The sequence below is a fragment of the Tachyglossus aculeatus genome, chromosome 2 (assembly GCF_015852505.1).
Source record: "Tachyglossus aculeatus isolate mTacAcu1 chromosome 2, mTacAcu1.pri, whole genome shotgun sequence".
Classification (NCBI taxonomy): domain Eukaryota; kingdom Metazoa; phylum Chordata; class Mammalia; order Monotremata; family Tachyglossidae; genus Tachyglossus; species Tachyglossus aculeatus.
In genome coordinates, this window is record NC_052067.1 from 162,213,679 (window position 1) to 162,227,173 (window position 13,495).

The following is a 13,495-nucleotide window of genomic DNA, read 5'->3' on the forward strand; positions in this document are numbered from 1 at the left end:
GATCGTATATTTACCCCAGTGCGTAGAAAAAGACTGTGAGCCCGTTGTTGGGTAGGGACCATCTCTATATGTTCCCAATTTGTACTTCCCAAGCACTTAGTACAGTGCTGTGCACACAGTCAGCGCTCAATAAATGCAATTGAATGAATGAATGAATGAACAGTGCTTGACATGTAGAATCCAGGTCAGAGGGCCTTCGTGGAAATACCCTATATAAATAATTCACAGTTTATCTTTTTGGAATTGCTGCTGAGAAGCAGCATGGCCTAGCAGATAAAGCACAGGCCTGGGAGCGTGAAGGACCTGGATTCTAATCCCGGCTCTGCCATTTGTCTGCTGTGTGACCTTGGGCAAGTCACTTCACTTCTCTGGGCCTCAGTTACCTCACCTGTGAAATGGAGATTAAGACTGAGCCCCATGTGGGACGTGGACTGTGTCCAACCTGGTAAGCTTAATCTATCCCAGCACTTCGCTTCTCTGGGCCTCAATTAGGTCATCTGTTAATTGGGGATTAAGACTTTGAGCCTCACGTGGGACAACCTAATTAGCTCGTGTTTCCCCCAGCATTTAGAACAGTGTCTGGCACAGTCAGCGCTTAACAAATACCATGTGGCGGAAGATAATTCTGAAACTATGATGTTCAGTTTCTTCATGGTAAAACCTAAAGTGGCTATTTTGAGACAATATGAACTCATTTCCCTAAAAGCTTCTTAAAGGAGCCTAAAAACTGAAACCTTTAGGTTCTCTAGACTGTAAGCTTGTTGTGGGCAGGGAACGTGTCTGCTAATTGTCTTGTATCGTACTCTCCCAAGCGCTTAGTCCAGTCCTCTGCACGTAGCAAGCACTCAATAAATACCATTAATTGATTGATCTATAGTTCCCTAAGACATTTATTCTGACTCTACAGTTGACATGTCTGAACCGAAACCAGACAAGCAGCAATAGTTGCAGTGGTTTTTTTATAAGGTATTTTTGAGCCGGGATGCTTGTCTTTCTGATGATTTGTGCTTATGTTGCCTTTACAGTCATTTTTTTCCTCTGGCAAAGTATTCCATACATTTGTATTCCTTTTAAGAACACCATTTCTCTTTCTTCCTCACTAATGCCTCTTTTAATCTCAGTGAAATGAGAAAAGTGTTTTATTCCTTGTTAGGTGAGTAACAACCTAAAAATGCTTTAGCAGAAAATCTACTAAGAGCTTCGGCGACATTGATTTTATTTGAATCTAATAGTCTTTCTGAAAACAATCTGAGTGCAAGTTAAAGAGCCCAGTTGACAATGTTTTGAATTCAAAGAGTGGCCCTTTCTTTTCCATCTGTGCAAAAACCAAAGGACACACCGACCTCCCAAAGCAATGATTTGGCTTCTAAAAATATCCATCTTCTTTTTTTCTTTTCCTTATTTTTTTAATGGTGTTTGTTAAGCACTTACTACATGCCAGGCACTTTACTAATTGCTGGGGTTCATACAACTTAATTAGGTTGGACATAGTCCCTGTCCCACGTGGGGCTCACAGTTTTAATTCCCATTTTACAGAGGAGGTAACTGAGGCACAGATTCGCGAAGTGACTCGATCATGGTCACACAACAGACAAGTGGCGGAGCCAGGATTCGCACCCAGGTCCTTTTGACTCCCAAGCCCATGATCTAACCACTAGGCCACGATTGATTCTCTTTTATGATTGAGAAGATCCTGGCACGGTTGTCTGCTGAAGAAACCGTTGGGTGTCCCTAGGTTGTTTCTCCCAAAGATGACTCCTTCAGACTATTCCAGATCAAATGGATGTATCATATTTAATTTCCCATTAATAACTAAAGATCCTAATAAAAAAAAATCAAGGAAAGTAATCCTTTGCCTCTAACCCTGCGTGGCAGGATAGCACATCAATGGGCGAAATTTAAGAACAAACTAGAGAAAATTGTAAAGGAACCAAGAGTAAATCTGATTAAGGCGTCAGGTCTGTGGGCTCAAAAAGCATTTGATTAGTTCTTCAGTCACTGTCACATGATTTCTAGACCGTGAACCCATCGCTGGGTAGGGATTGTCTCCATTTGTTGCTGAATTATACTTTCCGAGTGCTTAATACAGTGCTCTGCACGCAGTAAGTGCTCAGTAAATACAACTGAATGAATGGTTATGATTCATATGATTATTATCATCATCATCATCATCAATCGTATTTATTGAGTGCTTACTGTGTGCAGAGCACTGTACTAAGCACTTGGGAAGTACAAGTTGGCAACATATAGAGACAGTCCCTACCCAACAGTGGGCTCACAGTCTAAAAGGGGGAGACAGAGAACAAAACCAAACATACTAACAGAATAAAATAAATAGAATAGATATGTACAAGTAAAATATCATTGAATTTAAGTATTTACTGTGTGTCAAGCATTGTTCTAAGCACTGGGGCAAATACGAATGAATCAGGCCACACACAGTCCCTGTCCTACATAGGACTTCACAGTCTAAGTAGAAGGGAGATCAGGTATTTCATCGCCATTTTACAGTTGAGGAAACTGAGTCGCAGAGATGTTGAGACTTGCCGGGTTGAGAAGCCTCATGGCCTAGTGGAAAGAGCACGGAGTCAGAGGACCTGTGCTCTAATCCCAGCTGCATCGTGTACTGGGCAAGTCACTGAACTTCTCAGCCCCTCAGTTTCCTCTTCTGCAAAATCTGTCTATCACTGGCATTTGTGAAGAATTTACTACATGCAGAGCACTGTACTAAGCTCTTTGGAGAGTACGATGCAACAGAGTTAACACACTCCCTCCTTGCTTAGTACAGGGCCTGGCACCTTCATTCATTCATTCAGTCGTATTTATTGAGCACTTACTGTGTGCAGAGCACTGTACTAAGCACTTGGGAAGTACAAGTTGGGAACATAAAGAGACGGTCCCTCCCCAACAACGGGCTCACAGTCTAGAAGGGGGAGAAAGACAACAAAACAAAATATGTGGACAGGTGTCAAGTCATCAGAATAAATAGAAGTAAAGCTAGGTGCACATCATTAACAGAATAAATAGGATAGTAAATATGTATAAGTAGAGTAGTAAATCTGTACAAACATATATACAGGTTTCTGTGTGGGGGGAAGGAAGTAGGGTGGGGGGGATGGGAAGGAGGAGAGGAAAAAGGGGGCTCAGTCTGGGAAGGCCCACTGAAGGAGGTGAGCTCTCAATAGGGCTTTGAAGGGAGGAAGAGAGCTAGCTTGGCGGATGTGCGGAGGGCACATAGTAAGAGCCTGACAAATACCACAATTATTGTTAGAACCCAGGTCCTCTGATACCCAGACTTGGGCTTTTTCCAACAGGCCGCCTACTGCCTCCCGGCTACGTTCTTTTTGGGCTTATCTGTTTGTTTACTTGTTTAGTGCCTCCATTTCCTTTCAAAACCTCTAGTTATAATGATAATAATGATCTTTTTAAACGCTTACTATGTGCTAAGCACAGTTCTAAACGCTGGGGTAGATACAAGGTAGTAGTAATAATAATAATTATGGTATTTGTGAAGCACTTACCATGTGCAGGCACTGCACTAAGTGCTGGGGTTGGAAACAAGTAAATTCCGGTCCCAAATGGGGTTCACAGTCTCGACCCCCATTTTGCACATGAGACAACTGAAGCACAGAGAAGGGAAGTGACTTGCCCAAGATCACACAGCAGAGAAGTGGCGGAGCTGGGATTAGAACCCATGACCTTAGTCATGTTAGTATGTTTGGTTTTGTTCTCTGTCTCCCCCTTTTAGACTTTGAGCCCACTGTTGGGTAGGGACTGTCTCTATATGTTGCCAATTTGTACTTCCCAAGCGCTTAGTACAGTGCTCTGCACATAGTAAGCGCTCAATAAATATGATTGATGATGATGATGACCTTCTGATTCCCAACCCGTGCTCTATCCACTAGGCCACGTTGTGTCTTCGTCCCACATGGGGCTCATAGTCTCAATCCCCATTTTACAGGTGAGGTAGGTAACTGGGGATCAGAGAAGTGAAGTGACTTGCCCAAGATCACACAGCAGACAAGCGGCAGAGCCGGGATTAGAACCCGTGACCTCCTGACTCCGAGGCCTGTGCTCTGTCTGCTATGCCACAGTGCTCTACTCCTTATAGTTATTAATAAATCAATTGAATGACCTGGCTGCGTGTTTCCAAAAATCCATAATGCTGTGTTGTCATGTGTTTTGGAAGGTTATGAATTCTTATAACAAGGCCTTGTTCCTTATGTGTCAATCTTGGAACCATCTCTTCACAGACTCTCCGGATACCTCTTAGCCTGAAATATTCCTGCCCGGCGGAAACCACGTGGAAACTGGCGGTGTCTTCTCTTCTGAAATTTCTGTCGATTGGGCTCCCCGTAGCAAGACAGCATGCTTCTTCGGGGAAATTTGACAGCATGTGGCCAGAATTAGCCAACACATTTGAAGATTTCTTATTCACCAAAAGGTCAGTTCATTTTGTTTTTAGAATTATTCTTTTAAATCATCAGTCGTATTTATTGAGCGCTTACTGTGTGCAGAGCACTGTACTAAGCGCTTGGGAAGTACAAGTTGGCAACATGTAGAGACAGTCCCTACCCAACAGTGGGCTCACAGTCTGATGATTTAAATGATCATTTGAATGAGCAGCTCTAGACTGTGAGCTCGTGGTGGGCAGGGAACGTGTCTATCCACTCTGTTATTTTGTACTCTCCCAAGTGCTCAGTACAGCACTCTAAGTACAGTATAGTGCCCATAGAAAGCACCCAATAAATACCCTTGATGGATTAAGAATGAACTAAGAATTGTCTTTTAGAAATAGCTGACAGTTTGCTGGCGACTGACAGTGTGCCTAATGGACATAGTACATTCCCAGTAGATTCATTTAACAATAATAATAATAATAATATTAACAATAATGATATTTGTTAAGCGCTTACTAATAATAATAATGATATTTGTTAAGCACTTACTATGTGTCAAACACTGTTCTAAAGACAAGGTTAGATCAATCAATCAATCGTATTTATTGAGCGCTTACTGTGTGCAGAGCACTGTACTAAGCGCTTGGGAAGTACAAATTGGCAACACATAGAGACAGTCCCCACCCAACAGTGGGCTCACAGTCTAAAAGGTTAGATACAAGGTTATCAGGTTGGACGCAGTCCCTGTCCCAGTTGGGGCTCACAGTTGTAACCCCCGTTTTCCAGATGAGGTAACCGAGGCCCAGAGAAGTGAAGTGACTTGTCCAAGGTCCCACAGCAGCCAAGTGGCGGAGCTAGGATTAGAACCCCGGTCCTTCTCGCTCCCAGGCCCGTACTCGACTCATTAGGCTACGCCGCTTCTCGTTGGTGTGAGTTAGTCGTTCAGGGGAAGGACTGGTGGCCAGGAACATACAGAATCATTAGCTCGGTTCCAGCTATTCGTTCATTCGATCGTATTTATTGAGCGCTTACTATGTGCAGAGCACCGCACTAAGCACTTGGGAAAGTACACTACCACAATAAACAGTGATATTCCCTGCCCCCAACAAGCTTACAGTCTAGAGAGAGAGAGAGACACAAACATCAATCCAGATAAATAAAATGGCAGGTATGGACATAAATGCTGTGGGGCTGGGAGAGTGGAGGAGGAAAAGAGATCAGGTCAGGGCGACGCAGAAGGGAGTGGGAGAGGACAGGCGAGTGATTCGATGAATGATGGGTTAATCGGGGCTTTCTGGAGAAAGCAAATACAGGTAGACTGACAGAATCATCATCATCAATCGTATTTATTGAGCGCTTACTATGTGCAGAGCACTGTACTAAGCGCTTGGGAAGTACAAATTGGCAGCATATAGAGACAGTCCCTACCCAACAGTGGGCTCACAGTCTAAAAGGGGGAGACAGAGAACAAAACCAAACATACTAACAAAATAGAATAGATATGTACAAGTAAGATAAATAAATAGAGTAATAAATATGTACAAACATATATACATATATACAGGTGCTGTGGGGAAGGGAAGGAGGTAAGATGGGGGGATGGAGAGGGGGACGAGGGGGAGGGGAAGGAAGGGGCTCAGTCCGGGAAGGCCTCCTGGAGGAGGTTAGCAGAATGCTAACTTAGAAAATGGAGAAGCCCTAACGGGGGAGTCACTCCCATTTCAGTTGTCTTGACAACACGTTGAGTCTTCCGTGGCTTCAGATGTGAGGGTCCGCGAAGGAGTTCCCACCCCTCAAGAGAACAGGGGGTTCTACACGGACAAGGGTGGCGGACCTGGAGGAGCGAGCTGAAGGGGTGAGATTCAGTGATGAATCTCTCCTAGGCCGTGTAGACCAGCCCGGTCCTCTCCACATCAGTCTTCAGGCTTCCGAGGAGGGGGCAGACTCCAAGCACGAGGGGATCCGACGGGAGAAGGCGAAGCCGACCCTTACAGGCGGACACCCGGCATCGGGCCGACAATACGAGTGCCCCCAGAATACTCTCTCTTTATACAACTAGAATACAACTCAGGAAAGGCAGAAAATCATCTTTGTTACAGCAATAAGGAGATAGGTGAGATCAAATTCCATTATTTTAATCAATCAATCAATCAATCAATCGTATTTATTGAGCGCTTACTGTGTGCGGAACACTGTACTAAGCGCTTGGGAAGTACAAGCTGGCAACATATAGAGACAGTCCCTACCCAACAGTGGGCTCACAGTCTAGACAGGGGAGACGAAAGAACAAAACCAAACATACTAACAAAATAAAATAAATAGATAGGTACAAGTAAAATAAATAAATAGATAGAGTAATAAACAGAACAGATCGGAAAGCCCGTATTGGGAGAATTCACCTCTCAAGGTGAAAGCTTGCACCTTTTTTTTATTAGTATTTGTTAATTGCTTACTATGTGCCAGGCTCCGTACTAAGTGCCGAGTATTTACAGATTAATCAAGGGAGATGCAGTCCAGGTCCCACATGGGACTCACAGTGTTAGTCCCCATTTTACAGGTGAAGGAACTGAGGCACAGAGAAGTGAAGGGCCTGGCCCGGGGTCACACAGCAGGCCGGTGGCAGAGCCGGAATTAGAACCCAGGTCCTTCTGACTCCCTTAGGCCACGCTGCCTCTCTGTCAAAGAAAGCTCCTGAAATTCAAAACACTGAAGCCATACCTTAGACCAAGTACTTGAATCAGCCGGGTATTTGTTGAGCACTCAGTCTGTATTAAGTGCTTGGGAGAGTGTAAAATCCCCTTCAGGGCCCTACTGAGAGCTCACCTCCTCCAGGAGGCCTTCCCAGACTGAGCCCCTTCCTTCCTCTCCCCCTCATCCCCCTCTCCATCCCCCATCTTACCTCCTTCCCTTCCCCACAGCACCTGTATATATGTGTATGTGTTTGTACATATTTATTACTCTATTTATTTATTTTACTTGTACATATCTATTCTATTTATTTTATTTTGTTAGCATGTTTGGTTTTGTTCTCTGTCTCCCCCTTTTAGACTGTGAGCCCACTGTTGGGTAGGGACTGTCCCTATATGTTGCCAACTTGTACTTCCCAAGCGCTTAATACAGTGCTCTGCACACAGTAAGCGCTCAATAAATGCGATTGATTGATTGATTGATTAAAATAATGGAATTTGATCTCACCTATCTCCTTAGTGCTGTAACAAAGATGATTTTCTGCCTTTCCTGAGTTGTAAAATGAAAATTTAATGTATCTTCCTGTGCCACAGTGACTGAAAAAGTTTCAGTTTGTTTTTCATCAACTCCTCGCATGCTCTTTCTGACTTAGTGGAATACAAAAAAACGGCAGTTCCTCCTAACCACGATGCCTTCGGCAGACTTCAGAGCATTTGTGTTTAATTCTCGGTCCTGAAGGTGGGCCTTCACTCTTGCTCTGGCAAAAAGCATCTATTCCGTAATCCAAAGGATGCCTTCCCACACATAGGTCGAGCTACTATTCCCACTCCCAGGGGCCTGGGACCCCGGTATGGGACATACCCAAATGGAAGATAAGGTGTCTTAGGGACACCCCCTCCCCCTTTTAGACTGTGAGCCCACTGTTGGGTAGGGACTGTCTCTATATGTTGCCAATTTGTACTTCCCAAGCGTTTAGTACAGTGCTCTGCACATAGTAAGCGCTCAATAAATACGATTGATTGATTGCTTGACTTGGAAGTAGCGGGGCCCAATGGAATGAACCCAGGAGTCAGGAGACCTGGGTTCCCCTCCTGGCTGCCACTTGCCTGCTGTGTGACCTTGGAAAAGTTACTTCCCTTCGCGGTGCCTCGGTTTCCTTATCTGTAGAGTGGGGATTCGATGCCTGTTTTTATTATTTTATTATTAAGGTTCTTGTTAAGCGTATACTGTGTGCCAGACACTGTTCTAAGTGTTGGGGTAAGTACAAGCGGATCAGGTTGGACACAGCCCCTGTCCCTCATGGGGCTCACAGTCTTAATCCCCATTTTACAGATGAGATCCGTGAGGCCCAGAGAAGTGAAGTGACTTTCATGCATATAGTCGTATTTACTGAGCGCTTACTGTGTGCAGAGCACTGTACTAAGCGCTTGGAAAATACAATTCGGCAACAAATAGGAACAATCCCTACGCAACAACGGGCTCACAATCTAGAAGGGGAGAGACAGACAGCAAAACAAAACAAGTAGACAGGCATCAATACCATTAATACAAATAAATAGAACTATACCCAAGGTCACGTAGCAGACAAGTGGCAGAGGTGGGATTAGAACCCAGGTCCTTCTGACTCATTCATTCATTCAGTCATATTTATTGCACACTTACTGTGTGCATAGCACCCAGACTGAGCCCCTTCCCTCCTCTCCCCCTCGTCCCCCTCTCCATCCCCCCATCTTGCCTCCTTCCCTTCCCCACAGCACCTGTATATATGTATATATGGTTGTACATATTTATTACCCTGTTTATTTATTTATTTATTTATTTTACTTGTACATTTCTATCCTATTTATTTTATTTTGTTGGTATGTTTGGTTCTGTTCTCTGTCTCCCCCTTTTAGACTGTGAGCCCACTGTTGGGTAGGGACTGTCTCTATGTGTTGCCAATTTGTACTTCCCAAGCGCTTAGTACAGTGCTCTGCACATAGTAAGCGCTCAATAAATATGATTGATTGATTGATTGATAGCACTGTACTAAGCTCTTGGAAAGTACAATTTGGCAACAGAGACAGTCCTTACCCAGTAACGGGCTCACAGACAGACAACAAAACAAGTAGACAGGTGTCACTACCATCAAAACAGATAAATAGAATTATAGATATGTACACATCATTAATAAAACAGAGTAATAAATATGTACAAATATACACAAGTGCTCTGGGGAGGAGAAGGGGAAAGGGCAGAGGATTCCCAGGCCCGGGCTCTGTCTACTAAGCCACACAACTTCTGTTGCCCTTCTACTTGGGCTGTGGCCCCAGTGGGGAAATAGGGACTGTGGCCAACCTGATTGACTCTTATCAACCCGAGCACTTAACAAGTACCACAATTATGATGATCGCGATTATTGTGATGATTATGTTAGTAGGCCTCTCCGGACTGTAAGCTCACTGTGGGCCGGGGATGTACCTGCTAACTCTGTTGTAGTCTCCCAAGAGTTTAGAACAGTGCTTTGCACACAGTAGGTGCTATTTTGTTTTCTGTCTGTAAAATGGGGATTAAGACTGCGAGCCCCCTGTGGGACAACCTGATCACCTTGTAACCTCCCCAGTGCTCTGCACGTAGTAAGCGCTTAATAAGTGCCATCATTATTACTAAGCATTGGGGTGGGTACAAGCAAATCGGGTTGGATACAGTCCATGTACCATGTGGGACGCACCGTCTCAATCCCCATTTTACAGATGAGGTAACTGAGGAACAGAGAAGTGAAGTGACTTGCCTAAAGTCTCACACAGCAGGCTAATGGCGGAGCCAGGCTTAGAATTTATGATCTTTTGACTCCTAGGCTCAGGCTCTATCCATTTTTTTTTAATGGCAATTTATTAAGTGCTCACTATGTACAAAGCACTGTTCTAAGCGCTGGGGAGGTTACAAGGTGATCAGGTTGTCCCACGGGGGGCTCACAGTCTTCATCCCCATTTTCCAGATGAGGTAACTGAGGCCCAGAGAAGTTAAGTGACTTGCCCAGAGTCACACAGCTGACACTTGGCAGAGCCGGGATTTGAACCCATGACCTCTGACTCCAAAGCCCGGCCTCTTTCCACTGAGCCACGCTGCTTCTCTTTGTCATCCCACTGTTCACCACATCACATTTTCATCACACTGTTGCTGCTTTTGGATTCCCAATCTTAGCTGACCACGTAACGACTGTTTGGGTACCCCTCTATCACCCAGTCCTCCTCCCATGCCCCACCCCGCTGCCGTGAAGCAGGCGTAGCTTCGGTGCCAGGAGACTGCCGTTTGTCGTCAGTAGTCCTGTCCTGCCCGTTAATATCAAGTGTATCTCTTAGACGCTACTGATAATAATGGAGTTAAGCATTTACTCCGCGCCAGGCACTGGGAGATTCAGGAGAACCAGGGTGAATGCTGCGCCCATCCCACATGGGGTTCGGATTCTAAGAGGGAGGGAGAACTGGTATTGAATGCCCATTTTACAAATGGGGACATGGACACAGAGAAGTGAAGCACCTCATCCTGGCCGGGGGCAGAACCTGGAAAAGAACCCAGGTCCTCTAGCTCCCAGGCCCGTGCGCGAGGTCACACTGCGTCTCACGCTGAGGGACCGTTCAAGGAATTGTCAGAAACCTATAACTCACTCCTTCAAAGAAGGTTGCGTTGACCTCCTTGAGTCCGTCTTCTAATTCCCTCTCACTCATTCCGTGGGTAGTTATTGTGCTGTCGGAATAACGTAATTAATTGTGGGCCATTGTTTAGCTCTGTGCTGCTCCCCTGAAACAGACTGACACATGGTCTCAGTTGGCTTTAAATTTATCATCAACCTGTACCACTCGATGAGTTCAGCAGAGTGGTTTACATTAATTTTCATGTCTTCGTAGGCTCAGCAGTTATTGAATGACCATCTTTGGGGCTCAGGTAACGCTGTTGAGTTGGAAGAGTTTGCCAGGGGAATGGAATCATAGTCAAAAACCTGTCTCCAGATCTCCTCATCATCATCATCATGATCAATCGTATTGATTGAGCGCTTACTGTGTGCAGAGCACCATACTAAGCGATTGGGAAGTACAAGTTGGCAACATATAGAGACGGTCCCTACCCAACAGTGGGCTCACAGTCTAAAAGGGGGAGACAGACAACAAAACCAAACATACTAACAAAATAAAAGTAAATAGAATAGATATGTACAAGTAAAATAGAGTAACAAATATGTACAAACATATATACATATATACAGGTGCTGTGGGGAAGGGAAGGAGGTAAGATGGGGGGGATGGAGGGGGGACGAGGGGGAGAGGAAGGAGGGGGCTCAGTCTGGGAAGGCCTCCGGGAGGAGGTGAGCTCTCAGTAGGGCCTTGAAGGGAGGAAGAGAGCGAGCTTGGCGGATGGGCAGAGGGAGGGCATTCCTGGCCCGGGGGATGACGTGGAGGGACAGGCGAGAACGAGGTACGGTTTCATGTCTTCGTAGGCTCAGCAGTTATTGAATGACCATCTTTGGGGCTCAGGTAATGCTCCAAACCTGTTGAGTTAGAAAATCAATCAATCAATCAATCGTATTTATTGAGCGCTTACTATGTGCAGAGCACTGTACTAAGCGCTTGGGAAGTACAAATTGGCAACACATAGAGACAGTCCCTACCCAACAGTGGGCTCACAGTCTAAAAGGGGGAGACAGAGAACAGAACCAAACATACCAACAAAATAAAATAAATAGGATAGAAATGTACAAGTAAAATAAATAAATAAATAAATAAATAGAGTAATAAATATGTACAACCATATATACATATATACAGGTGCTGTGGGGAAGGGAAGGAGGTAAGATGGGGGGATGGAGAGGGGGACGAGGGGGAGAGGAGGGAAAGGGAAAGGGAAAGGGAAAGAAAAGTTTGCCAGGGGGATGGAATCGTAGTCAAAAACCTGTCTCCAGATCTCTGGTGGCGTCCATCTGCGAGGCTGCAGAGAAAAAAAAGATTCCGGAAACGTTTTATTCTCTGAATAGCAGCTCATCGTGAATTAGCTGCCTGTTACGGGATCTTGGGCAAGTCACTTCAATTCTCTGTGCCTGAGTTATCTCATTTGTAAAAATGGGGATTAAGACCGTGAGCCCCAGGTGGGATACGGACTCCGTCCAACCTATCTTCATTAATTGTGGTACCTGTTAAGCAGGCACGTACAGAGAAGCAGCATGGCTCAGTGGAAAGAGCCAGGGCTTTGGAGTCAGAAGTCAAGGGTTCAAATCCTGCCTCCGCCAATTCTAGCTGTGTGACTTTGGGCAAGTCACTTCACTTCTCTGCGCCTCAGTTCCCTCATCTGTAAAATGGGGATGAAGACTGTGAGCCCCACGTGGGACAACCTGATCACCTTGTAAATTCCCCAGCACTTAGAACAGTGCTTTGCACATAGTAAGCTCTTAATAAATGCCATCATTATTGTTATTATTACTGTGTGCCAAGCACTGTTCTAAGAACTGGAGGTAGATACAAGTTAATCAGGTTCGATACTGTCCCTGTCCCACGTGGGGCTCACAATCTTAATCCCCGTTTTACAGATGAGTTAACTGAGGCCCAGAGAAGTGAAGTGGCTTGCCCAAGGTCACCCAGCAGACAAGTGGCAGAGCCGGGATTAGAACCCAGGTCCTTTTGACTCCCGGGCCCGGGCTCTATCCACTAAGCCATGCTCCTCCTCATCTCATCATCATCATCAATCGTATTTATTGAGCGCTTACTGTGTGCAGAGCACTGTACTAAGCGCTTGGGAAGTACAATTTGGCAACATATAGAGACAGTCCCTACCCAACAGTGGGCTCACAGTCTAAAAGGGGGAGACAGAGAACAAAACCAAACATACTAACAAAATAAAATAGATAGAATAGATATGTACGAGTAAAATAAATAGATAAATAGAGTAATAAATATGTACAAACATATATACATATATACAGGTCATCTGATCGTGAATCTCCCACAGTGCTTAGTACAGTGTCCGGCACAGAGTGAGCACTGAGCAAATGCCATTTTTTTTAAAGAAAGGAAGGTGATGGCCATTTTTCTCAAAGTAGCCTTTTTTTCCCCCTTTCAGAAAGTGGGAAAGACTTGCGTTAAAATTCTGTTCCGAAGGGATAAGAGACCTGGCCCAACTAAGCCTTCCTGCCAAAGTCGAAAAAGGACCACGTGACTCCAACCTGACTTCCATTTTCCCAATTGTAGAGCACCAGGCTCTAGATAGGTAGTGCCAAGAAATGAAGCAAACAATTCCCTGGATTTGTCTTGGCCATAAACTTCTATAAAGCCTTAAATCCTGATCGTGTGTTCTGTCCATTTAAAAGAACGTATTCTTCTTCTACGAAGCTAGCAGGTTCTAATCCGCCACTTGTCAGCTGTGTGACTTTGGGCAAGTCA

General features: G+C 44.9%; 1 protein-coding gene across 2 annotated transcripts in view; it reads left to right on the forward strand.

The window, feature by feature from the left end:
• MON2 (MON2 homolog, regulator of endosome-to-Golgi trafficking) overlaps window positions 1-13,495 on the forward strand; it is a 182,700-nt gene that overhangs the window by 134,832 nt on the left and 34,373 nt on the right. For both annotated transcript variants that reach the window (XM_038761242.1, XM_038761249.1), the window contains one exon: window positions 4,254-4,444. In XM_038761242.1, coding sequence (XP_038617170.1) covers window positions 4,254-4,444 — 191 coding nt within the window. The remainder of the gene's footprint in view (window positions 1-4,253; window positions 4,445-13,495) is intronic.